Raw genomic sequence first — 27,416 nt, forward strand, 5'->3', positions numbered from 1 at the left:
ACGCAGCGTCCTAGAACGTCAACAATCAACACACCCAGGGTACCTTGCACGTCACAGTCCATGACCGAATGTTGATGTGTGACAAGGTCGGAGTGAGAATGTGTTGCTGCATGGTAACGTAAATGCATGGAAGTATAGAAGGCTTCAGGGATGATGATTTCTCAGAAGAGGAACGTTATTTATGCCGTAGAATAATATGTGAAAGTCTCTTAAAGAGATAGTGCACCCAAAAATGAAAACTCAGCCATTACCTACTCACCCATATGCCGAGGGAGGCTCAGGTGAAGTTTTAGAGTCCTCACATCACTTGCAGAGATCCAAGGGGAGAGGAGGTAGCAACACAACTCCACCTAATGGAGGCTGACGGCGCCCCAGATTCAAACGTCCAAAAACACATAATTGAAACCACAAAATATCTCCATACTGCTCGTCCGTAGTGATCCAAGTGTCCTGAAGCCCCGACATAAAAAGTTGTTTGGAAAAACAAACAATGGCTGAAGTTTCATTTTTGGGTGCACTATCCCTTTAAGCGTGTATTAACCACAGTCCTTATTTCGGACATTTAAACAAAAACCAACTCAAAAAACTGACTTTGAGATGAGGGAACTGGGAGTGATAAAATGCCAACTCATTACTGGGTTTAAGGACTCATTTCTGCACCACACTATTAACAGAACTTTGTCCCAGTGGCCAGCTGTGGTACTGCAACTAAAGGATGCAGCTTAGCACTTTGTCAGTAGCCTACCTTTTTTTATGAAGCCCCGACCTCACCTGAGTATTGTGGACGTCCACACCTATAATCATCCTGAACATGGAAAATAAGAAGAAAATATGAAAATAGAGGCAGAGGACAGTCTTTGAAGATAAATACACCTGCACAGTGCACTTTTTGGTACAGATTTTGAGCACTTCCACCACTATAAATTACCCTTTGAGCAGATTTAAAATATATGCAAAGTCTTTGCATGAGACGTGTGTAGATTGTAATGTGTGTGTCAGATTTTATGGCTCTTCACCCCAAACAATAAGCTGACCTCTGCAGAGCTAAGGACATCCAGCATAGACTCGGCATCTTGTCTGGAGTTTAAATGAGGTTTCTTATCAGAAAATCAACAATGAATTATTAGCCACCCACCTTCATTAGCTTGTAGCACACCTGTAATTCCGATCGTAATCAGCCTTACAATCATCCATCAATCTGAGCTGGTGCGTTTCCTCCCTGCCTGAATATTAGAGAGTTGCAACAGTGAGGAAAATGAGTTGTTTGAGAGCAAACAAGAGCCTTTCATTTAGTGGTGAAGCAATCCCCCCGAGGTGCCTCTGAAGACAGTATAGTGTGTCACTCTGCATGAACACACTCATGCAAATGAATCCACAAGGAGCCAGAGTTCAATTAAATCCCTTTCTCCTCTCCTTCAGTGCTGCGAGGTAAGTCACGTCCATTCATATACTCTATCTGCAACCTTGATATGCAAATGAAGTCAGGACTGGAGCGATATAGGGGTTGCGGGGAGATTAAGGTGTGTGCTGAAGAAAGACGAGCGATTTGACACCTGCACTGCTCTTTCACTCTCATGCCTGTAGCACTGCCAGAGGAACGCACAGGAATCCTCATCCTGCTGCATGTTTACTGATCCACTGTGACTCTCTGGCTTAATTACTACACTATCTGCTGCGGCACATGAGCTTCTAAATATGAAATAAACCTAACCTGAACTCTAAAATGTGACTGCAGCTTATGGAAGAGTTTCCTCCCAGTTAAAGTCCCCATGAAATGAAAAAAGACTTTTTTCACCTTGTTCACTAACCTTCCATGTCAGACAGTGTGTGCACCTTTATCACAATAAATCCTGAGAAAGGACAAACCTTGTTTTTTACCTAAAATTGACCTCAAACACCTGAACCAGAGCTTCACTAAGTGGCAGCAATGAAGGCGGGGTTCACTCTGGACAGGTCCCCAGACTATCAACCATTCACACTCACCTTCACACCTACGGACAATTTAGAGTCACCAGTTAACCTGCATGTGTTTGAACTGTGGGAGGAAGCTGGAGTACCTGGAGGAAACCCACGCTGACACCGGAGCTGTGTTCGAAATCGCTCCCTATAGTACACTATATAGTGTGTTCGCCATTTTGTAGTGTTGTTCGAATTCTCCGCGGTTAATTTCATTCACTATATAGTGGACTATAAAATACCCACAATGCACAGCAAATGTGAGTGAACAAATGATGTACCCTACATTTTACTCCCGTATACCACAATGCAATGTGGTCGTCTTTTGCCAGAGGAGAAGAAGAAAGGCGCAACAAGCCAGTAGTTTGCTTATATCAGCTAGCATGTTAGCTTAGATTTTTTTAGGCTAATTACCAGTTGACGTCAGCCAATCAACAAAAGGCACCTTAAACGCCTAAGATACGTTTGCTTTCGCCTCCGTCTTTGCCTGAGGAGCAGGACTTGGGTCAGCAGCATCCAAACAATCACCGGAATCATTATTTTAATACAGAAAAAGAAAAGAAACGAATAGGATGCTAGCCGATAACATTAGCTCACGAGCTAACAATAGCCACTTAGCTCGCACGAGCCAGGTAGCTTGTAGCTCGTGCACTATCGTGGGCTATTACAGCTCACAATGCAGACACACAACCGTAGCTGACAAAACCAAACATCCACACCACTGACATTTCAACAACTTATTGACAAAAAATACAACCACCATACAGTTCGATCATCCTCAAAGCGGCCGGTTTGTTTACATGATGCTCGGCACGTCCACTTGCGTCACAGGAGTATGCGGCGCAGCTACTGACGCAACGACGTTCAGAAAATTTCAGTTAGTGTCTGAAATCTCGTGCAGTCGTTCCCCATGTTGTGCACTATATAGTAAACACGAAATAGGGAATAGTGAGTGAGTGAGTGAGTGGATGGTTTCAAACACAGCTAGTGAGAACATGCGAACTCCGCACCCCAGGGTTCGAACCAGGAGCCCTCTACAATTCCACTTTCTGATTTACAGCATCACAGTAAAAGGTCACAAAAATGAAACATGAGCAATTTAATCACAGGAGCTGTCCACTTTAACCCTTTCTTTGGATCAGCACATAAAAGATATCAACAAGATCGTTTTCATTCAGCTACGCAGCAGACCTGAAATCTGGGGCCGTATTCACAAACAGTCTGAGAATCCTCTCAGAGAGCTCCTGACTTAGCCAAAAAAAAATTTAGTGAGGAGTCCTAGCTCAGGAGTGACCTAGGAAAGCTCTCAGAGCAACTCTGAGCGAGAAAAGGACAGAAACTTTTACCTGACTGGGGAGGTGTGGTTGACCTACTAGGTATGATGCATTCTTTTAACCGTCTTGAGAGGATGTTGTAGCTATTGGCAACACCTGGAAACTGCCAAACATCTTCCTGGATCCATCCTGCTTATCCAAAGCCAGGTCATGGGGGCAGCAGGCTAAGCAGAGTATTCCAGACACCTCTTTCCAGCAACACTTTACAGCTCCTCCTGGGGGACCCCAAGGCGTTCCCAGTCCAGACGATATATGTGATTCCTCCAGTGTGTTCTGGGTCTGCCCCGGGGCCTCCTACCAGTGGGACATGTCTGGAAAACCTCTAACGGAAGGCGACCGGGAGAATCCTGATCAGATGTCCAAACCACCTCAACTGACCCCTTCAACGTAAAGGAGCAGCGGCTCTACTCCGAGCTCCCTCTGGATGTCCAAGATTGTCTATATTGTAACTGTTATTATGTTGGTCTGCTCTGCTCACACATCTATGGGACCCTCCTCTTTCCCTTTTCCCTGTTAAATGTTTTTTTGGGGTGGAGGTTTTCCTTATCCAAAGCAAAGGTCTAGAGATTGTAAAGTCCCCTGAGGCGAATTTGTGATATTGGGCTGTATAAAGTAAACCTACTGGACTGTAACTTTGTCAGAGACAAGGCCTTATTAACTGCTGTCCACCAGTGTTAGTATTTTTTCATATCTATGGTCTTTTGTGTTCACATATTGCACTTTATGTCAGTTTGGCTTCTAATGGATGCACAGAAGATGGTTAACATTCTGTCACATGGTTTTTTATTGCCAAGTAGTCTTACTTTGTCTCTGATGTTAGTGAGCTCCTCTGGCAAAAGGCCTGAAGCCTGGGACTGAAGGGGGGACCTGAATTTAGCAATTCTCTAAAAATTGGATTTGTTATCGTTTGCTGGAAGCTAAATTCTTTGTACATAATGTCCTTTGTCTAATCTATTATGTCTTTAAGTGAGTTTGGGCGGGCCCATGTGTGTATTTCATCTCCCTGTGTGCCTTTGGAGCTTATGTCTCTTTGGTTATGTTGTGCTAAGTTGAACCTATTTTTTCTAGTATCATAGCAAGTGTTAGGATTAATTCACTGATTTCATTTGTTATCAAATGTTGCAACTTTAATAAAGCATTTTTTGCACTTTTGTCCTTCTGCATCTATTACTTAGTCCTTTACACATGACTGTTTTAGCACATTGTTACAACATACTATACTATGACTGTTTTATGAACATTTCTAACAGCATATTATGAGATAGCCGTTTTTATTTTTACAACATTCTATACTATGCCTATTTTTAGCTGATTTACAATATACTGTACTGTGAGTTTTATTTTTACGACATACTATACTACGACTGTTTTCAGCAGGATTTTACAACATAGTATACTATGACTATTTTTCCACAATTTTGGACGACATGCTATAGTATGACTTTTTTTTCATGATTTTGGACGACATACTATACTATGACTTTTTTTTCATGATTTTGGGCGACATACTATACTATGATGTTTTTTCATGATTTTGGGCGACATACTATACTATGACGTTTTTTCATGATTTTGGACGACATACTATACTATGATGTTTTTTCATGATTTTGGGCGACATACTATACTATGACTTTTTTTCATGATTTTGGACGACATACTATACTATGACGTTTTTTCATGATTTTGGGCGACATACTATACTATGACTTTTTTTTCATGATTTTGGGCGACATACTATACTATGACTTTTTTTTCATGATTTTGGGCGACATAATATACTATGACTTTTTTTTCATGATTCTGGGCAACATAATATACTATGACTTTTTTTCATGATTTTGGACGACATACTATACTATGACTTTTTTTTCATGATTTTGGACGACATACTATACTATGACTTTTTTTCATGATTTTGGACGACATACTATACTATGACGTTTTTTCATGATTTTGGACGACATACTATACTATGATGTTTTTCCGTGATTTTGGACGACATACTATACTATGATGTTTTTTCATGATTTTGGACGACATACTATACTATGACTTTTTCTCATGATTTTGGACGACATGCTATACTATGATGTTTTTTCATGATTTTGGACGACATACTATAGTATGACGTTTTTCCGTGATTTTGGACGACATACTATACTATGATGTTTGTTCGTGATTTTGGACGACATACTATACTATGACGTTTTTCCGTGATTTTGGACGACATACTATACTATGACTTTTTTTCATGATTTTGGACAACATACTATACTATGACGTTTTTTCATGATTTTGGACGACATACTATACTATGATGTTTTTTCATGATTTTGGACGACATACTATACTATGACTTTTTTTCATGATTTTGGACGACATACTATACTATGATGTTTTTTCATGATTTTGGACAACATACTATACTATGACTGTTTTTCATGATTTTGGACGACATGCTATACTATGACTTTTTTTCATGATTTTGGACAACATACTATACTATGACTTTTTTCATGATTTTGGACAACATACTATACTATGATGTTTTTCATGATTTTGGACGACATGCTATACTATGACTTTTTTTCATGATTTTGGACGACATACTATACTATGATGTTTTTTCATGATTTTGGACAACATACTATACTATGATGTTTTTTCATGATTTTGGACAACATACTATACTATGACTTTTTTTCATGATTTTGGACAACATACTATACTATGACTTTTTTTCATGATTTTGGACAACATGCTATAGTATGACGTTTTTTTGTGATTTTGGACGACATACTATACTATGACTTTTTTTCATGATTTTGGACAACATACTATACTATGATGTTTTTTCATGATTTTGGACGACATACTATACTATGACTTTTTTTCATGATTTTGGACAACATGCTATAGTATGACGTTTTTTTGTGATTTTGGACAACATGCTATACTATGATGTTTGTTCGTGATTTTGGATGACATAATGTCCTATGACGTTTTTTCATGACGACAAACTATATTGTGACATTTTTTTAAGCACAATTTTGCCATGAATTGTAATATTACTGTTTTTAGTAGTATTTGACAAAATACTATACTATGACTGTTTTAGCATGATTTCATGACATGTTATGCTTAGTATACTATGACTTGTCTTGGAACACTTTCATGACATACTATACCATGACTTTTTTTTTTTTTTTAAGCACATTTTTACATCATATAATACCATGGGATTTTTTTCTGCTCGTTGATGTTTTCTGCTCAGGCCATTTATGCATAATTCAGTCAATCAGTGTGTTATACCTCCTATATATGTAACCTGTGGACTCAAGTGATGTCTGCATTGTGTAGATATAAAGAGGCCAGACTGTGGATATCTATCTCTGTTTATTCTTCTCCAGACAACAGGTGGCAGAAACAACATCCTCTGTCATACACAACCATCCAAACTTGAGCCCCTCTCCCAAGGAGTACAACATCAAAAGGATGTTACATTCAAATACGCACAATAAAACCACAGAAAACATACCCAACACTGAGTGGCAAAAACAAAACTCCAGCCCCTACACAAATCAAGCAACACAAGATTATGTTAACATAAAATAAACTTAACATAGCATGTTATTTTGTGGAGCACTTTGTGTTGCATTTTTAATGTATGAAAAGTGCTATGTTAATGAAGTTTGATTTGATTTAGCATAACAATGCTAAAACACAGACATTACTACGAGAGCAATGTGGCTTACCTCTCCCGTTAAGTACAACAGCAAAAGGGGAGGTTGTAAGACGGGAGACACCCCTTTATAGGTGGGGTACTCCCAAAGGTGAATGTAGGGGTGCAGAAACTGAGTATCAAACATTTCACATATTGATTGTGGAGGCCTAAGTGTGTCACGTAATAACAACTGAAACAAATTTTGTGTAATTTTAATACTTAACATCACAAATGTACATTTAATGTTGTTACACACATTAATGCTGCACAATTGTCTGTGTTACACATACATACATACACACACACACACACACATATATATGTATGTATTTATATATATATATCGTTGCTAACCCACATGATGTCTCCTTTAAAAAATCAAAACCCCAAAATCAATCCTGCTTTGAAAGTAGTTTGATTTCCCATTATGTAATACAGAAACATCAATAAATATGTAAAATGCCAATGGGGCATCATGGGAAAGCTTGTTAAAATGACACAAAGACATGTAGTTATGCTCAGTTATATCACTGATTGTTGTCCAATGAAGGAATCACATAGAAATAGATTCTAATTTGAAGTAACAAAGGAGCTAATGTCCTATTTATTGGAATAGTTTCTGAATTCTGCATGTATTGATTTTGTTGATTTATATTGTTTGCTGGGAAGCAACCCGTCACAGACACCTTGTTAGTGTTCCTGGGGTCGATGTGTTTGATGTATGATACCTTGCCACAGAACACACAGTACAAATCAGTTAGGAGACTAGGATTTATCTCCAGACTTTGGCCGGTGTTTCCTGGTGCCACGTGAACAGAGAAGCACTCAGCTGCCAGTCAGCTCATCCAGCTGGGCTGAAGCTTCAACTTCTCTCATACATCATTCCCTAATTGTGCATGTCTGATGTCTCTGCTGTCAGTTTAGATCATACAGAGAAACAGTGCCGTCATGCAGCCTTCAGAAAGGATGCGTCTGTGTCTGTGCAGGTCTGTGATCGCACTGTAAATTTGGTGTCATTACCATGGAGACTAATCTAAGCAGTTGCCATTATTAAACTTTTCTCTCCGAGCTTCTCCAGAAATGCATTAGGAGTTCTGTAGGTGGGCTGAGCAGGAACTTGAGATGTGAGAAAGGGGAGCTAAATATAGAGCGACTACAGATCCAGGCGCTGTTGATTAGCGGAGCTGTTTAGACTCTTAAATGGCTGCATTTATGAAACACTGCGGTCGACTTTCTGGCTGCTATATGCACTCAACTTCCAAATGAGATGAGCTTGTTCCTGTTTGTGTTTACAGTGTGATTTCATTGAGAAGATGGACTATTTGTAGTGAAACCTAAAATTAACCTGATGGGAAAAAAGGATCTCTCACATCCTTTGTGGAGAACCTTTAAAAGCTTCCAGGAGTGGAAATGACATCGGTGTGTGTGGAAACAATAACAAACAAATCATTAGTAATTCAGGAGTTACTAAAAGCCTTTACATCTGCTCTCTTCATTTTGGATGTAAAAAAGGCAGTACGGATGTGACAATAAAAAAACAACAATTCAACAACAGGAAGTCCAGACTTAAATGAACCAAATAATAAAACACATTTCTTTTCTCCTTTTATCTCATGGGATGTCACCAACTCAGTTCCCTTAATATCAGACTCAGGATTTTTATCTTTGTTCCAGGCAATAATATAAGAAGTATTAAGTGAAATGAACATACTGGATAATGCATTTGAAAACAGTAGCTGAGGTTTCGGCCCTGCAGGACAGTCCAGGATATGATTTTATGGATTTATTCTCTAATTATCTCCCAGTGAAAGTGAGAAAAGTAGCAGAACATTTGCATTAGGTTGAAGGGTAAGGGACCATGGAGACTATCAACAGCACTGTTAGAAACACAGGCGCTAACTAGAACCATAAATGGTTATTCTGCTTGTCCTCACAGGAGAATCCTTTTAGACGGTTTCATGAGCACCCAACATAAAGGGTTTTACCCAGAACCACATATGAGAGGTTCTTCAGGGAACCCTTGTATGATGTAGTAGCTTCAGTCAGAACCCTCTCTGGGGGCTCTATGCAGATGTTATGTTTACAACGGGAGACAAAAGAAGACACAACAATCAAATAACTGAAGGAGTCAGAGTGGAAGTGTAAAAAAGAAAAGCGATTCATTTACAAACTCAACACAAGGTTCTCCAAATGTGGGGGCAATGTATAGGGTACCCAATCACCTATTGTTCTCCTGTCACATACCTTTAATTTTTTACAACATTATGGAGTACCCTTAAGTAAAACCATGATTAGTGGGAAAGAGATCTATGGATAGTGTCATTAATTCCTATTTTTAGAGCGCCACTGAGTGGGTTCTAGATGAAACCCTCGGAATATAAAATGGTTCTTGATAAAACGCCCAGGTGGGTTCTTGTTAGCACCCTTAGAATGTCGTTTCCTCATGCTTCCAGCCCACCAATCATCATTAAACAGGTAAAATAGGGGCCAAAGGAACTACATCCAGCAGCTTTCGTGAAGTCACTACTACTATAGCCTTTATATTTCAGAGGTGCAGTGGGGTTAGGAACCAGCCCGGTCTCACTCTGAAGTCATCAAAATCTAACGCTTGGTTAGTGACACCCAGCGTCAGACACTGATGAAAAAAGCTGTCCTTTAATGTAATAATACCATCCAGCTGTTAAAATTAAATGGTGCCCAGCAGCATCATCATCATCAGGGGGAAGGAACAAAAGTTAAGGCAGCGAAAGTCCAAGAAGGGCAGGTTGGAGGGGTGATGGATGGGTCCAACAAACACCGACTGTCACCTGGGAGGCCAGTGTTTGCATCCCATAAGATTGTAAAGCCAGACCTTGTTCTTTTTTCCAAAAGCCAACCACGTGTGTTTGTTGTTGAAGGACAAAAAAAAACATCAATTTGCGGTGTTGTACCTATGTAGTCTCCCAGAACGTCAACAACCAACACACCCAGGGTACCTTGCATGTCACATCTGGACATGGAAAGGCCATGACCAAACATTAATAATGTTGACAATGTGCTGTGGGAACAGAAAATCTGTGGTTTCAAATTAGAACTGAATACAAAATGCCATGTGGTGTTGAACGCCATGAAATCATGGTAAAGACATCAACAATGGCAGAACACATGTAAAATGAATTGATTAAGGGGATTCCAGACACATCTGCACAGATGGGGACTTTTTAAACAACCATGCTTTCAATAATCCTTCAAGAACTCTTTCTTCCATAAAGGGTTCCTTTGATGAAAAAGGTTCTTAATGAAACCTTAAAGGTGCAAACACACCAAACCGACATCAAAGAACTAGCGGCGACGAAAGCCAACTGTTGCGTCATCTACGTCGCCTCACGTCGCCCTGTGTCAGTTGCATTTGAACACACTACACGGACTACATCCAACGGCCAAGTGGCACGTACGTTCTGTGCGTGCGTGAGAGAGAGCAGAGTGACAGAGTGGTACATCCTGTCAGCCGAGGGGTTTCCTATCTGTGCAGCCGAGCACCGCAGCACCTCCACGGACTATTACATCCAGACGGTCCCGGTGTTTCCTCCGCAGGCTCCACTTCACTCAGCTGCCCGATAAACCCACTGCTTCTTCCCACTTTAACCTGAATAACAAATCAGGGCTCGGTGCTCCGGTTGGATCCAAATGGAGAGCTACGCTAGCCGCTCCCAGCTAGCTCCGGTTTGTTATTCAGGTTAAAGTGGGAAGAAGCAGCAGGTCTGTGGGGCAGCTGAGTGAAGTGGAGCCTGAGGAGGAAGCACTGGTTAGCCCCGGTTTCACTACAGGCAGATTCACTAGCTACAGGGGCGAGGGAATAAAACCTGAACAGCCAATCAGAGTGATCTCTCTCACGGACAAGCTCCGCCGCTGATTCAACATGCTCAATCCGCCGAAAAGCCGCCGATGCCAAAGTGCCAATGGTGCGGGACACACCACAAAAACTAGGCTGACAGACGCTCACCGACGGCCGACCATCGGCTTGGTGCGTCAGGGCCTCAAGTCTCACAAACAACCCTTGACGCAAATGATTCAAGGTAGACCCTAAGTTCTTCAGGATGAATCCTTTTTGAATCCTTATTTCTAAGAGTCTGGCATTAAATATGTATAATGTGGTCTTGTTCAATATGTGGATGTTATTTCCAGTTTTCATTGGTACTTAAAATAATGAGTATGAGAAACCTTTATGGCTTATTCCTCCATTTCCCCCTGTACCTGTTCAGCGTGTTACTGTCTAATAAGCTGTAATGAGCTGGCCCTAACTGTGGACACTTTACATCTATTCAGGAGGATTTTCTCAACACACAAACAGCTTCTGCTTTGTCCTGACCTAATAAGTTCAATGTGAGTTTAGAAATATCAAGGTTGGGCTTCTATGAGACCAAAGTATGATTTCCAGCTGTGGTTTAAAAAGAGGATTCACAGCTTTTCTCTGCACTTGAACAGCCGAGCATCACTGTTGAGATTTCAGATGTTTTTCTGATATCTGAAGTTTTTTTTGCCTGTTAATAACTGCACTAATTACTTATGGTAAACTCGGATCACTCAATATTAATGGTTAAGTATAAATTGAACAGTCTATTTAAAGGACCAATCTGATGGCAGTTCAATACCAAATGCTTACATGATCTGATTTTCTAACTTCATAGAATCCCATTAAGATCTTTACTTTGAAATTAGTGGGGTTTTAAGCTCATATAAAGAATTAAGCAAGCAAAAAAGAACATATATTCAGGTTTCAGCTGAAGGAATCTGTGATTTCTTAGTAACAAGAAGAAAGTTAGAGAATTTAAGAACTCAGCTTAATGAAGTTTCTTCCCACAATGTTTTTGCAAATTTAGATGGAATGAAAAAGTCTTAAAAAGGACCGAAGGGAAAAAGCAGAGAAACTTTCAGCCTGGCGTGTTAGAGGCTTCCAGAACCAGAGAACAATTAATGAAATGGAGGTGCCACAAGGAGAAATGTTTTCTGACCCTACGGAACGCTGAGGAAACACCATCTGTAGAATATATAATGAAAACCTTTAGTCTTCAGGGCCGCCTTTAGATCCATTGACACAGGAAGGTTTGTGATCATTTAGAGGACCACTCTGAGGTGGACGTCCCACTGGACATGGCTGAGCGTTCAGAGGCTATAACCTCTATGAAGACAGAAAAGGTAGCAGGTCCAGATGGACTTCTTATAGATATTAATAAAATAAATTTAAATTAATAATTAAATTTATTTATTTATTGTCTTTAGGCCCTAACATATTTTGGCTTTAAGGAAATCTTTGTTAATGTATAAAGATTTGACAAACTAACCCCTCAGCTTGAGCTCAAACCAATAACGTCATGTCTGTTCCTTTACTGCAGTCTTTGATCATCACTATTTATTTAGCAATAGAAGCGCTTGCTGCACAGTAGCTACCAAATCTCAGTCAAACATTTCTGGACTTGAATTACAAAGCTCATATAGTAGGTTGACTTAATATGCAGATGATGTAGTTATGTTTGTGTCTAATTTGGCACAATCTATTCCAGCATTATCCCAACGTACTGAAAGAAATATGGGTCATTTTCTGGATATAAAGTGAGAATAATAATAAAGCGCTCACCTTCTATGAAAAAATGTACTTTTGCAAAACTGGGAAAATCTGTGGGACCATTTATAGGCGTCTTGACAAATAGTATAATGGAGGACTTGTCAACAGAAGAATTATATTTATCGCAAAGGATGAGGTTGAAGAGTAGAAGTTGTGAGTAAGTTTCAACAAATGGTACACCATCAATAGATTCTTTTAGCTTTTGTTTTGTGTATTTGTAGTTGCTTAAAATCACGTTGGAAAGAAGCAAGCACTCTCAAAATAAATCCCCTCGAAAGGTGCATGGCCAAAAACAGTGAAAAATGCCAGCACTTGCAAATTTAATAAACCAACTTGGGTGGCAGTACCAGAAACACAGACGTTTCGACAGAAAGTCAGAAGACTTTCTGTCGAAACCAGGTTGGTTTATTAAATTTACCAAAAGGACATTTGCGAGTGCTGGCATTTTTCCCTTTTTTTATTTGTAGTTGCTTGTAACGGTTAATTCATTATTTAATTAATTAAACAAATGCACACTCAAATGTATCATATTGATTTACTTATTTAAAATAATGTACAGATTAGTACAGGTACATCTAAAAAAAAGAGAATCCATTGGTTCAACTTAAAAAAAAACATAATAATAATAATATGGTAACAATTTACATGCATCTTTTTAAGTATAGTTCCACCTTTGGCCTTGTAGAGTAAATCCTATGAGTATTTTATAATCTGACAAACTCAATTAATTCAAGTACAACCAATATGATTTGCTTTGACCTCAGAAAACTTACTTAAGTTGAATAAACTTTATATTTATCCAAAGTTGTGTTAATACTGAGTGGTCAAACTAAAACATGTATGTAACAAGCATATTATTTTTAATGCTGAAAAGCATCTTCCACCAACCATGAATCCCTTTTTATAGTGATAATGAGTAAATGTTTCACACTAAATATTTAACTTGAATCAACATATTTCCATTCCCACAACTGAAACTGACTTTTTAGGTCAAGGGAGAGCATTTTTGCAGAGTATGGAGAAATAATTATTCAAACTGTATGAAAACACTGACAATGAACTGCAACATCCCCGCTTTGTGGCTGGCCAGTAACCTCTGTTGCTCATACCCCATTGTTTGTTTCCTGTCATCACTCTACTGTCTGCTATCAATGAAATCCTGATATAATAAAAATAGAAATAAAACAGCAGGTGTTTTGCCCTTAACTCTTGGTTTAATAACCCGTCCATTCCACTAGTGTTTCAGTGCTCACTGGAGAATAAGTCATCAACATCATCACGGTCTATCTCCATTTAACCTAATAAATAATAATACAACAACATTAGAACTGTGGAAACATTGTAGAACAATGTGTAAATCACAATAACACCACTGGAGAAACACACATACAATGAACTGTGTCCATCAGTCTGTTGCTCCAGTGCATGCTGGGAGGTTTCCTTCATTATATACTCACACAAACTATAAATTTCAGGTTGAGTCCAACATAAAAGTTTAATATCATTCCTCCAACACGGATGCAATATAATCAAGATAAGAAATAACACCTCAAAAACTCTAAAATTAAAACTCTTAGACTACAAGAATGAATAATAAATAATTTAGGGTTGTTGGAATCACAAGATAGGAGCATGACTCATCATCATCAGCAGCATTGTTAAACATAAACGGAGAAAATAAAGGCCTGTAATGGGGGTTTGGGGGGTTCTTTGTAGCTTCAAGATTAGATCATAATCAGGTTTTATCTTAGTGAGGTTTATGTTGTTCTTTAGCTGTGCATACATGCAGGATTAACAGTTTTGCATTGAATCAAATAAAGTTATTTTTTGGGCCCTTGAGGGTCTGGATTTGTTGCCTGCTCTGCCCAGGTGGTAATCAGACATTATTTCAGGGTGTATTGTGTATAAAAATCTATTTATATTTATCTCTCCCTGTTGCATGCGTCCTCAGAGAGTGTGCAATAACTCGGACTGCTCTGTGCGCAGCGGTGCTCCTGTCTGTCAGCCTCCAGCACCTCGGACAGCGCAGCAGCGGCAGGCTGAGCAGCCGAGCTCGGATTGGAGCGCGCATCTCCTCACTGCTGCCGGAATGTTAAAAGCACTAATGTGTCCACCTGAGTCAACTCAGTAAACCCTCTCTGTCCATATAATGAGTAGGAGTGGTCACTGTGGGAGGTCGCGCGGCGTGGAGACGGTGGGGGAATGCAGTCAGATGTGCCCCAGCTGATTTTTATTTTTCCTCCCGAGGAGGAAGCCTCCAGGAGCAGGCAGATCCTCAGGCCAGAAACTGGATGAATCGTGACACTTGGAAAAAAAGAGAAAAACACAGAGACAGGAGGAGCAACGCCCACCGATTAGAGACTGGAGTGTGTGGAGACATAAAATGTGGAGCCTTCAAAATACAAGCAGTTCGTGACACGCATGGTTAAGTCAGAGGCCCCCACACGACGAGGGAAACACATGTATTCTTTTTTATTTTTTTCTAAATCAGCATAAACTCATCAGCAGACAGTAGGAGAGAGGAGGTCTGGATGTGCGCAACGGAGCATGAGTGCCACTGCAGGCACGGAGCGCGCTGTAGCCTTTTATTCGATCTCTAAAGTATCTGCTTTTTCTCTTCACCTCTGCGCATCCTTAAAAAGATCTTCATTTGGGGAAAGTCTTCTTTGCGATGGAACCTGTTGTCGACGAGGATTTGTTGCGTGCTTGGAATATTTTTTTATTCCTCCAACAAGTGGTGAGTTGATCCAGGAATGAAGCAAGTGAACAGGGGAATAAGGCTGTGAGAATGTTTCATCTGCGCACTGTGTGAGTAACATTTCCCAACTTGATGTTCCTCTGCGATACTCTGTGACCCTCCCGTCATATCGGCGACTCAGCACATTTCTGATGAGGATGTCCGCTGTTTGCAAGGAACATTTAAGGATTTCACAGAAACAGGATTTTTTGGTGTGTGAGGAATGGCTGCTAAAAATAGCCTGACTGCTGATGAGGTTACAATGAACAGGTTGGTGTTCAGCTGAAACTTAGAGACGAGCGGAAAGATGCCCAGTTGTAGGACATTTTAAACCACATCACAGACAAAGTGAGTGGAGCATCAAAGGGAAGAGAGAAACGGGGATCTATCAACACATCATTTATTTGATTGGAAGAGTTTATTCAGATCATCACTTCACTTGAGGAGAAAAGAGACCAACAGGCGATCTTGGAAGCAGCTTGTTGATGGCACTGCGCACCGGGAGGACTTGGTTTGGGCAGGTCTTGCGCAGGGTCTTTCGGCTGCAGGGCTCCTGGTCCAGGCGATCGAGCAGTCTCTTGTGTCTCTCCGCAAACCAGGAGCAGGATCTGGGGGTCTGTCACAGGGATCACCACAAGGCGGGGGACTTCCACCGCTGCTCCGACTCCGGCGTCCACCGCTGTCACCGTCACCGGAGCGCACCTTTCTGCGCCTCCGCCTCCAGGCGCTGTCCACACGGCTTTCCCCACGCCTGCTGCGCCTTCCCGGGGAATCCGAGGGGACATGAGCCCCTCGGTCGCCGCTTCCTGTTGGCCATGAAGCGGCAAAACGTGCGGACCTTGTCCCTGATCATTTGCACGTTTACATACCTGCTCGTCGGGGCCGCCGTCTTTGACGCCCTGGAGTCCGACTTCGAGATGCGGGAAAAAGAGCAGCTGGAGGCCGAGGAGAGGCGTCTCCAGGGGAAATATAACATCAGCGAGGATGATTACCGCAAACTGGAGACCATCATCATGGAGGCAGAGCCCCACAGAGCCGGGGTGCAGTGGAAATTTGCAGGGTCATTTTACTTTGCCATCACGGTGATAACCACCATAGGTAAGTCTCTTTTGGTGAGTCCCAGTCTCTGACACCAGTGAAACCGAGCCCCATATTCATTACAGGTGCCTCTCAGCGTATTGTCACAGTTGCGCAACAGGACATGGTTTATTATGAGCACAGTTACATTTCCAAGGCAATAAACCGGCCTGTGGGGCAATTACGCGAAAGCACATGTTCATATTCAGAGCAGTCAAACTGAGTCTTAAGATAAAGTTTTAAGCAACATGTTGCAGCAGTCACTCGCTGGTCTGAGGGGACCTGTACTCAGAGGAGCTCTGTGTCAGACAACACGGGGATATTTAGATTCCCTCTAAATAACACAGACGAATGACGTAGCGCACTCACAAGACTTTAAACACACGTATCATTTCCGCTGGTGCCGCTGTAGTACGTTATGATTCAACTTTGCCGGTGCGTCACCAAGACGCAGCTCAAAGTCTGACAGTGTGAGGAGTCGAGGGTGTTAGACACGCCGAGATTTCCTCCCAGAGCTTGCAGGAGGGGAGATGTGGAGCTGTGCAGGTGGATGACGAGGCTGTGTGAACGGGACTGATGGAGAGGAGAGGAGAGGAGAGGAGAGGAGAGGAGAGGAGAGGAGAGCTGTGGTGCTGAAAGGACAGATCCTCTGAGTCGAGCCGCAGGCAGGACGACAGAGTTCAGCAAGTGAGATGTGACGCCACCTCTGCTGATCCTGGCTCACCTTTGACATTTAAAAACTGTATTTTAATGTCTACTCCTCAGGTTGGGTTTGCATGAGGTGATCAAAGAGCTTTACAACAATAAGTGACTGCAAAACCCTGAGAGGACAAATTAATCCAGTTTTCATGGATGCATTAATTTTCTGTGATCCCCCCTGAAAGGAGACACCCATTACATCAGTTTGACGCGACTTGCGATGATACATTTGCGTCACAAAGCTTTAATTCCAGCAGGAGGGTGCGCTGAGTTTCTCTTTGTTTACGCTCCACAATCAAACCACATCCATTCCGCATTTTTAATCACCACAACACCGAATGAAGCTTCAGCGAAAACGAATTGGACTTAATTGAATTCATTCTATCATACCAAAACGAGTTAAAAGTCATCCTTTCAATCAGCTGACTTTAGATTAAGTGGCAGAACATTTAAAAATTAACTTCCCTCTCCGCAGAGGTCACAGAGAAGCGCTCTCTCCATTATGGAAGTCAGATAGTGTTATTCAAGATGAGGACTTTCATCTGGGGGGGGGGGGGGGGGGGACTAATGCACCAGGCCTGTCCTCCAGTTTGCCAGGCAACACTTAACAGGGCCGGCTGCACCGAGCGGCGAAGGTGGATTCGCTGTTGTTTCTAGGCTACAGCAACAAGAGCCATTGTAATATTCATGTTGTGTGGAGTGGTTACATTCACCGCAGCGGGCTGTGGCTCCTCTGTAGGAACCAGGGCGCGTTAATGCATTAGCATTCCCTTAACAGAAGTAAGAACAGTCAGAGGGGAGTCAGAGTTTTCCTGCAGCATGCACAGGATTAACATTATTTCCATGCGTGCATCTGTCAATAAGAAGTTAAAATAAAAGTTCGACAGGTCAGGAATTATCTCATGATAGTGACTGCATCATGGTGGCAGCAGATTGGAGAGAAGGAGGTTAAAAACAGCCCCGTCAGAACAGGCGACTTCTCCTGCTGATTGCAAAATACAAATTACAATGTTGTGGAAAATTACTGCGAGGTAATATTGTTTGTGAACTCCCAGAGGAACTGCCTCATAATAATATGAGCATATTCTGTTATAATTTCACCAAATTGCTGTATAAATGAATGAATTCAGGCAGATTGTAATTAAAAACTCACAAAAGGAGTTTGTGATGGAGCCGTTTGTGTGTGAATAATTCAGAACACCTGTAGAACACAAGTCACTGACGTCAGTCTGATGATTTAGATGCCATTTTGCAAACATTTGACATCTTTTAAGAAAGATCGGAATTGGAAAAACACTGTTAACAAAAATCTAATTTCTCATCTTGAAACACAAGTCGGGTGATATTCTATAGTTTTTGTTATCGTCACCAAACCCCATAAACCAACAATCAATTGCTCCTATTAAAAACGTGTATCCAAAGCCTGATATATCTTATTCCTCAGAGCCACAGAGCTCCAGTGTGGTTCAGACACTATTAAAATTATCAATGATTCACACAATTGCACCAGCTGTTACTCAACACTTTACATTGTGACTCCGTCTACATACACTGTTCTACCACTGTAAATATTAACCAAATGTGTATCAATCTGCAGCTGTAAACAGTCCAAACAAAGGCACAGTTTCCTCCAGTTTGAGTCACATTTGCTTAAAACTACAGCACCAAGTGGGTTTAGGAAATCATTTAGTCTGTTTTGAAAATGAAACCACAAATCCATGAACGATTATTAAAGATTAATGTTGTCAGTAGGAGCACATGGTTTCGGGGTTGAAGCCCCACACACTGCAGGCCAACTGTTGACCGTGTCTCGGCTAAAAAGTCGCACTTGAACACCTCGCAAAGGCTACAGCCAGTGGCCAACCAGCATGTACGTTCTGTACCTGTGTGAGAGGAAATAACTCTCCACACCACTAGGTGGCAGAAGTCTCGTCTTTCAAAAAGGGAAGCCGAAAAACCGACAGGACGGAATCAAGATGCTAGTTAGCCAGTTAGCACATCAACAACACAACCTGACATCGAAACAAACAACAACACAAACAATTAAAAACCATTTCTGATAAAGAGCTCAGTGGCTAAAAAATAATCTTACCTCGTATAACATGATACATACATTTGATCTCATGGCGGCTTGACTTTAGTCTTTTGTTTGCTTTCCTCACTTCCTTTTCTCTCTTTGTGCGCTGAACTGAACCGCCAATCAGAATTATTTCTCTCACCTATGGGCTCTGCCGGCTCTGATGGTGATTCAGTATGCTAAGCGGGCTATTTACCAGGTGACAAAGGCTGACTAGTGCCAGCGGTGCAGGACACACACCATAAACTAGGGCGGCCAACTGTCAGCTTGGTGTGTCAGGGCCCTGAGTTCAAAACACCAGCTGGAGAAGGAGGACAGTATTGAAAGATGGACTGACATTGTTAGTTTGGAGTTTTCATGGGAATTGTTGGCTATAACAAAAGTACAGAATTACCAGGCCTGTCCTTTACCCACACTGTCTATACCTGTAGTGTGAAGCTTACTGTATAAAATGCTCAGTGCTGTGTATTCCTGCTGTGACGATAAGTTCAGCGCTCTTAGTGATATTATTGTAGCTTTGGAACAGATGAAATGTTCTGACGCCTCAGACCATGAAGTTAAGACAATCACAGGAAAGTGTCCTGATGTCACTTTGATACCTTTTTTTTGTGATTTGCCTGACCATCCAGACTCCAGAAAGCCGCCTCATTTCATCTGGTAGGTTAAATCCAAAGCTAAGAATTATTTGCAGGTCGTATTTGACCCAGCCATCCATGTCTTTCGGCAGTGGAGCTTTGATTTGATGAGTTCACTCAATGTTTGGAAGACCGTACTCAAATATCCCGTTCAGCAAACAGCATAAGATTCATCACCTCATACACTCACCTGCTAATGCCTCAGAGGGAAATTTTCCTCTTAGAAGTAATGAAATTGCATTTATTCTTGTGCAAATAATTATTTCGACCACTAAAAGTGAAAGAATCAAAAGTAACTTTGTGCGAAATGAAACTCTGCTGCCCAGATAAGGAAAACAATTTGGACTGTGTCAACTATGAACTGTTTGTGAAACTATATTTGACCACTCAAATGTGTCAGCAAAGTCAGCATGTAAAGAAACTCACTGCTCAGATACAGGAAAACAATTTGGACTGCTTCAACTATTTTCCTCTTCAGCTTTCTCAGTTATGATTTGTGATATCCCAGTGTATTAACAGCATAGTTATTTTCACAAAATAAAGCTTTCTTAGTTAAGACAAGAAAGAACAAATCACAGGAAGGAAACTCAAATTAAAAAGGAGTGAAAGTGTAGGGACAAATTAAGTTTCAGAAGGTAGAGCTCAATGCCCGTTGTGTATATTTTACAGCAGAATAAATCACAGGAAGGATCAAATACCCCAGGAGAGGTGTAGCAACACAGCTCGCCACGGAGACACCAGTTCGTCTGCACAGAGAGCCGTACACACTGATCATCTGATCACAAAAAATATGAAGAGCTTCAACTTATTTTTCCACTTCAGCTTTCTCAGTTATGATTTACTTGATATCCCAGTGTATTAACAGCATAGGATAAAACAGTGTGAGACGGCTGACAAGTTGAAGGAAGTCTTATTTTCACAAAATAAAGCTTTCTTAGTTAAGACAAGAAAGAACAATGCGATCATATTTTATGGGGAAGACAAATAATATAATGGAAAAAAATAGAGTGAAAGTGTATGAAGACAGTCAATCAAATTAAGTTTCAGAAGTGATTTAAAGGCTCGTATCAACTGTGCTGGACGAACGTCTTCAGAGATGTTTAGTCAGCTCAAGTGTCACGAGCTGCAATAAGAGTGGTGGCCACATCAATAGTAAATATCCCTGTAGATGTAGCAGTAGAAGTGATGGCAAAATTGATTTAAGTATCTGTAACCCTAATAGTAATAGTACTGTAGTACCTAGTAGCATTAGTAGTGTAAGGCGTAGCTGATGCTGCAGTATAGCAGTTGTAATAATAGCATTAGTTTTAGCTGTATTAGTAGATGGAGCAGCAGCTGTAGTAATAACAGTAGCAGCAGATGTAGCAGGAGCAGTACTGGCTGTGGGAGCAACAATAATTGCAGCATTAGGAGGAGGCATAATGGTAGCAGTAGAAGTAGTTGTAATAGTTGCAGTAGCCATAGTATCTGTAGTCATTATAGTATCAGCAGCAGGAGTATCAGTAGTAGTAGCAGTGCCAGTATTAGCAGCTTTAGTAGGAGCTCCAGGAGTAAAGGAAATAATAGTAGCAGTAGTAGTGGCAGTATTAGCAGTTTTAGTAGGAGCTCCAGGAGTAAAAGTATAAGTAGTAGTAGTAGTAGTAGTAGTAGTAGTATCAGTAGTATTAGTAGGAGTTCCAGGAGTAAAGGAAATAGTAGTAGTAGTCGTAGTGGCGGTATTAGCAGTTTTAGTAGGAGCTGTAGGAGTAAAAGTATAAGTAGTAGTAGTAGTAGTAGTAGTAGTAGTAGTATCAGTAGTATTAGTAGGAGCTCCAGGAGTAAAGGAAATAATAGTAGCAGTAGTAGTGGCAGTATTAGCAGTTTTAGTAGGAGCTCCAGGAGTAAAAGTATAAGTAGTAGTAGTAGTAGTAGTAGTAGTAGTATCAGTAGTATTAGTAGGAGTTCCAGGAGTAAAGGAAATAATAGTAGTAGTAGTAGTAGTAGTGGCAGTATTAGCAGTTTTAGTAGGAGCTGTAGGAGTAAAAGTATAAGTAGTAGTAGTAGTAGTAGTAGTAGTAGTATCAGTAGTATTAGTAGGAGTTCCAGGAGTAAAGGAAATAGTAGTAGTGGCAGTGTTAGTAGTAGTAGTAGTAGGAGCTCCAGGAGTAAAGGAAATAATAGTAGTAGTAGTGGCACTATTAGTAGTAGTAGTGGCAGTATTAGCAGTTTTAGTAGGAGCTGCAGGAGTAAAGGAAATAGTAGTAGTGGCAGTGTTAGTAGTATTGGCAGTATCAGTAGTAGTAGTAGTAGTGGCACTATTAGTAGTAGTAGTGGCAGTATTAGCAGTTTTAGTAGGAGCTGCAGGAGTAAAAGTATCAGTAGTAGTATTGGCAGTATCAGTAGTAGTAGTAGTAGTGGCACTATTAGTAGTAGTAGTGGCAGTATTAGCAGTTTTAGTAGGAGCTGCAGGAGTAAAAGTATCAGTAGTAGTATTGGCAGTATCAGTAGTAGTAGTAGTAGTAGTAGTGGCACTATTAGTAGTAGTAGTGGCAGTATTAGCAGTTTTAGTAGGAGCTGCAGGAGCAAAAGTATCAGTACTATTAGTAGTACTTGTGGCAGTATTAGCAGTTTTAGTAGGAGCTGCAGGAGTAAAAGTATCAGTAGTAGTAGTATTGGCAGTATCAGTAGTAGTAGTGGCACTATTAGTAGTAGTAGTGGCAGTATTAGCAGTTTTAGTAGGAGCTGCAGGAGTAAAAGTATAAGTAGTAGTAGTAATAGTGGCAGTATCAGTAGTAGTAGTGGCACTATTAGTAGTACTTGTGGCAGTATTAGCAGTTTTAGTAGGAGCTGCAGGAGTAAAAGTATCAGTAGTAGTATTGGCAGTATCAGTAGTAGTAGTAGTAGTATTGGCAGTATCAGTAGTAGTAGTGGCACTATTAGTAGTAGTAGTGGCAGTATTAGCAGTTTTAGTAGGAGCTGCAGGAGTAAAAGTATCAGTAGTAGTAGTATTGGCAGTATCAGTAGTAGTAGTAGTAGTGGCACTATTAGTAGTAGTAGTGGCAGTATTAGCAGTTTTAGTAGGAGCTGCAGGAGTAAAAGTATCAGTAGTAGTAGTATTGGCAGTATCAGTAGTAGTAGTAGTAGTGGCACTATTAGTAGTAGTAGTGGCAGTATTAGCAGTTTTAGTAGGAGCTGCAGGAGTAAAAGTATAAGTAGTAGTAGTAGTAGTGGCAGTATCAGTAGTAGTAGTAGTGGCGCTATTAGTAGTACTTGGCAGGCATTAGCGGTTTAGTAGGAGCTGCAGGAGTAAAAGTATCAGTAGTAGTATTGGCAGTATCAGTAGTAGTAGTAGTAGTAGTAGTGGCACTATTAGTAGTAGTAGTGGCAGTATTAGCAGTTTTAGTAGGAGCTGCAGGAGTAAAAGTATAAGTAGTAGTAGTAATAGTGGCAGTATCAGTAGTAGTAGTGGCACTATTAGTAGTACTTGTGGCAGTATTAGCAGTTTTAGTAGGAGCTGCAGGAGTAAAAGTATAAGTAGTAGTAGTAGTGGCAGTAGCAGTAGTAGTAGTGGCACTATTAGTAGTACTTGTGGCAGTATTAGCAGTTTTAGTAGGAGCTGCAGGAGTAAAAGTATCAGTAGTAGTAGTAGTGGCAGTATCAGTAGTAGTAGTGGCACTATTAGTAGTAGTAGTGGCAGTATTAGCAGTTTTAGTAGGAGCTGCAGGAGTAAAAGTATAAGTAGTAGTAGTAGTAGTGGCAGTATTAGCAGTTTTAGTAGGAGCTGCAGGAGTAAAAGTATAAGTAGTAGTAGTAGTAGTGGCAGTATTCGCAGTTTTAGTAGGAGCTCTAGGAGTAAAGGAAATAGTAGTAGTAGTGGCAGTATCAGTAGTAGTAGTGGCAGTATTAGCAGTTTTAGTAGGAGCTCTAGGAGTAAAGGAAATAGTAGTAGTAGTGGCAGTATCAGTAGTAGTAGTGGCAGTATTAGTAGTAGTAGTGGCAGTATTAGCAGTTTTAGTAGGAGCTCTAGGAGTAAAGGAAATAGTAGTAGTAGTGGCAGTGTTAGAAACAGCTGCAGGGGTTAAATTAACAGTTGCAGTAGTGGTGGTACTATTAGTAGTAGTAGTAGTGGCAGTAATAGTAGCAGAAGTAGCAGTATTAGCAGTTTTAGTCGCAGCTGCAGGAGTAAAAGTAGTATTAGTAGTAGTGGCAGTGTTAGTACTACTATTGGCAATAATAGTAGTAGTGGCAGTGGCAGTGGCAGTGTTAGTACTACTAGTGGCAATAATAGTAGTAGTGGCAGTGTTAGTACTACTAGTGGCAATAATAGTAGTAGTGGCAGTGTTAGTAGTTTTAGTAGCAGCTGCAGGAGTAACAGTGGCAGTTTTGGTGATTTTAGTAGCAGCTGGATGAGTAAAGGTAGTTGTACTACTATTGGCAATAACAGTAGTAGTAGTGGCAATATTAGCAGTTTTAGTCACAGCTGCAGGTATGAAAGTAGTAGTAGTAGTGGCAGTATCAGGGACCTCATTTATCATCTAATATTTCAGGCTCTGCAGAGTCTTAAATCATCATTGTACATGTACAGTACAAATTAAACGAATCAGCTCTCACCTGGAGAACAGGTTTTAAATGCTTTTATACCTCAATAACCAGAGCAAGAAAACCAGCACCACTTAACTGTGCAGCTTAAAATATTTTGCCGTAGATATAAAGACTGCATATCTCAAAATCTAGACTGAATGAGGCACTTAAGTCCAATGATAAAAGTGGCAGCAGCAGAAATTTGAATGTGTGGCAGACAGAAACAGCATAATCTCAGTGTCATTAAACTGTAACAGTAGATGTAATAGTAGCTGTACTAGTAAAAGCAGTTGTAGTAGTTATGGTAATGACAGTAGTAGCTGCGGTATGAAAAAGGCTGAATCTGAGGGCTGCACTTTGAGTTTTGGATCCGAGGTAACACACTTACTCATGGAAGATTTAAGAATCTGTAATCCACAGCTGCAGGCCTCAGCTGACTGTGCTTTATTGATAAAAGACTAAACGCAGTGAAACTTAAGTTTTAGGGAACTTCAGGTGATAATCCATCAGACGCTCATCATCATTTTCATCATACCTCCATAAACTGCTCCAAAAGAAAAAAAGAAAGCGGCTGGAGGCCTGAAACTGGAGCCCAGCTGTGATACTGTTAGCACATGTCAGACCAGCTGTCTTGAGTGGCCCGTCTCGTCGCCATGATGAGGCTGTTGCACCCGCCGCAGCGTGCTTTCCACCCAGATCGACCCTGCAAGTTGACTATATTTATACCTGTGACTAATTGCGCTCAATGTGACACTCAGTGATGACAGCATGGGATGAGAGCAAGGTGTTCTCACCCAAACTCCACTCGGAGAGGGAAAAGCAACTGCAGCATGTAGGAGTGCATACATACACACCACCTTTGTCAAAGTGTTGAGTTGCTCATGTTGCCAGGAGACATCAGACAGCTTAAAAGGTGAAAGTCATCTCTGATAAATGTCTGGAAATATCAACACGTGTATATATAGTCAACAGGCAGTTTAGGCCGGTGATGCTTTGAACAATAACTCAAATCATACTTTACTATAAATGTCTAAATTACTCTTTTAGACTTGCTAGAGAAACAGGATCACGACTGTCACGACACCTTAACAGAACTCTTCCTGAAACCCAAACTAATGAAGTTTAATCAGGGTGAGCAGCACTTTAAGACCGTATTAAACAGCAGACAAAAACATAATTGCTTTTTAATGAAGACATTATTTGTCACAAACAAAGATTAAATGAAAAATGTGTTCAGAGAATAAAAATGAACTGCAAATCTAAGAGGCTGCTACGACTGGAACCTCCAACGCTTTGTTCATGAATGTCAAAACTGTTTTTGGTTAGCGTGAGCAGTAGTAGCTTGAACAAAATAAGAAAAAAGTGCCAACTATAGGAACGGAAAATCACTGAAACTGTCAGGCTACTAGAAACAGTAGCCATGTTTCCATCAGCCTGTTTAGATGCGCATCTAGAAGTATCGCATCGGAAAATTACGATGGAAACGCCAAAATTGGAATTAAAATCCCCTGATTCGCACAAACTAAAATACGCTCGCTTTAGCCAGGTTTTGGTTGATTCAAAAAATGTTGATTCGCAAAACGTGGGATGGAAACAGTTATGTTCGAATTAAGTCTGACGTAGCGCACCTCTCTCCATGGTGATATCCACACTCCGGGTCGGGAAGGCGATAATGCATTTACAAGCTGGTTGCCAACCGCCAGAAAACGTAGAAGAAGAAGAATGCGAGACTTGTTTTGTTTCCGGTTCTGCGGAAAACTCGCGCAAGTTCGTAGTTTTCACCAAAGTCCGTACATTTAATGGAAGCACACAGGATTCGTATTTTTTTTAATGCGCATTTCCCAATGATTCGAATCACTTTTGGATGGAAACACAGCTAGTGTTTGACTGATATGTGAGCTCTGGGAAGGGCAGTGCAAAGATGCCGCAACGATAAGGCATTTAACTTTGTTTTTGTGTTTGATGAAAAATATTTCCTTTAGCAGAACAGGCTGAAAACAAAACATCTGACATATTAGCAGCTAATGAAGTTGTTACGCCGACTATGCTAGCAAACATTAGCCAATCTACACACCCAACAGACACGGAGCAGCATTAGCATTCATTTGGATTTGCATTTCTGGCCCCCTGATGAATCTTCACCAATATTCACCCTCACTTTAGCTCTGTTTTGGCCTCCACCAAGTCTTGAGTAAAATATTTGTCAGTTTAGCTTCCTGGCAGCTCCATATTTTTCACCAGCTAGTTGCCAACCAACTGTAGCAAACAGTCGTGATGAGATGAGTTGAAACAGGTGACTACTCGCAATGTGCTGTAATGCAACACTCTAAATCATCCCTATGCAACAACTCTCTGAACTTTTGTTCTGATTTGCAGCTTTTCAGGTTTATTTTGTGGCTGAATATAATTTGTAGCTTCTTAAAGTCTGAATGAGCATAGTGATAGTGAGATACTGGCTACAGTGATGAAACAAAACCAGCATCAGATGGAACGTATTCATAACCAGTACACCACAATACTATAAATAACCAGCGCTAATTAATCAGTCAGCGTGCAGCAGCAGTGACCCACCATCCAACACTGGCACAGGCACATGCTGCAGCAAGCGGACACACTGTCTGCGGCCATTTTGACCCGTCCAGCAGACTTCACTACAAGTCGACTGACTGTAGAAACAGGTGATGTGCTTAATGTTTTAAAACCAGCCACCAGTGATGTGACCAGGTGAGTTGCAGGTGACACCATCAGCCGGCTTGAGTCGAGCTCAGACCGGCCAGTTCACACTGCTGCAACTTTTCTCTGCAACGTTCTAAACAGTTTCGTCTCGTCACGAATCATTGGTCTGAACTGGGCTTAAGTCACTTGTGTGCAAGTCAGCAGCAAGTCTCAAGTGTTAACCTTCAAGTCTCAAGCTGGTCCCTGCTGTGAGTCAAGCAAAAGAAGTCAAGTCATGATTAGCTTTCATGCTGGTCAAATATCTTTCTAGCTAACTAAGCTAAGAAGCTAAGCTAA

The 27,416-nt window shown here is 40.9% G+C and overlaps 1 protein-coding gene across 1 annotated transcript in view; it reads left to right on the forward strand.

Annotated features, from left to right (window-relative positions):
* Positions 1 to 15,737: 15,737 nt before the first annotated feature.
* The window catches only part of kcnk9 (potassium channel, subfamily K, member 9), a 53,804-nt gene continuing 42,125 nt past the window's right edge, over positions 15,738 to 27,416 (forward strand). The window contains exon 1 of the mRNA XM_049602061.1: positions 15,738 to 16,454. Within this exon, the coding sequence (XP_049458018.1) occupies positions 15,842 to 16,454 (613 nt within the window). The 5' untranslated portion in view covers positions 15,738 to 15,841. The remainder of the gene's footprint in view (positions 16,455 to 27,416) is intronic.

The sequence above is a fragment of the Epinephelus fuscoguttatus genome, linkage group LG17 (genome assembly GCF_011397635.1).
Source record: "Epinephelus fuscoguttatus linkage group LG17, E.fuscoguttatus.final_Chr_v1".
NCBI lineage: Eukaryota > Metazoa > Chordata > Actinopteri > Perciformes > Serranidae > Epinephelus > Epinephelus fuscoguttatus.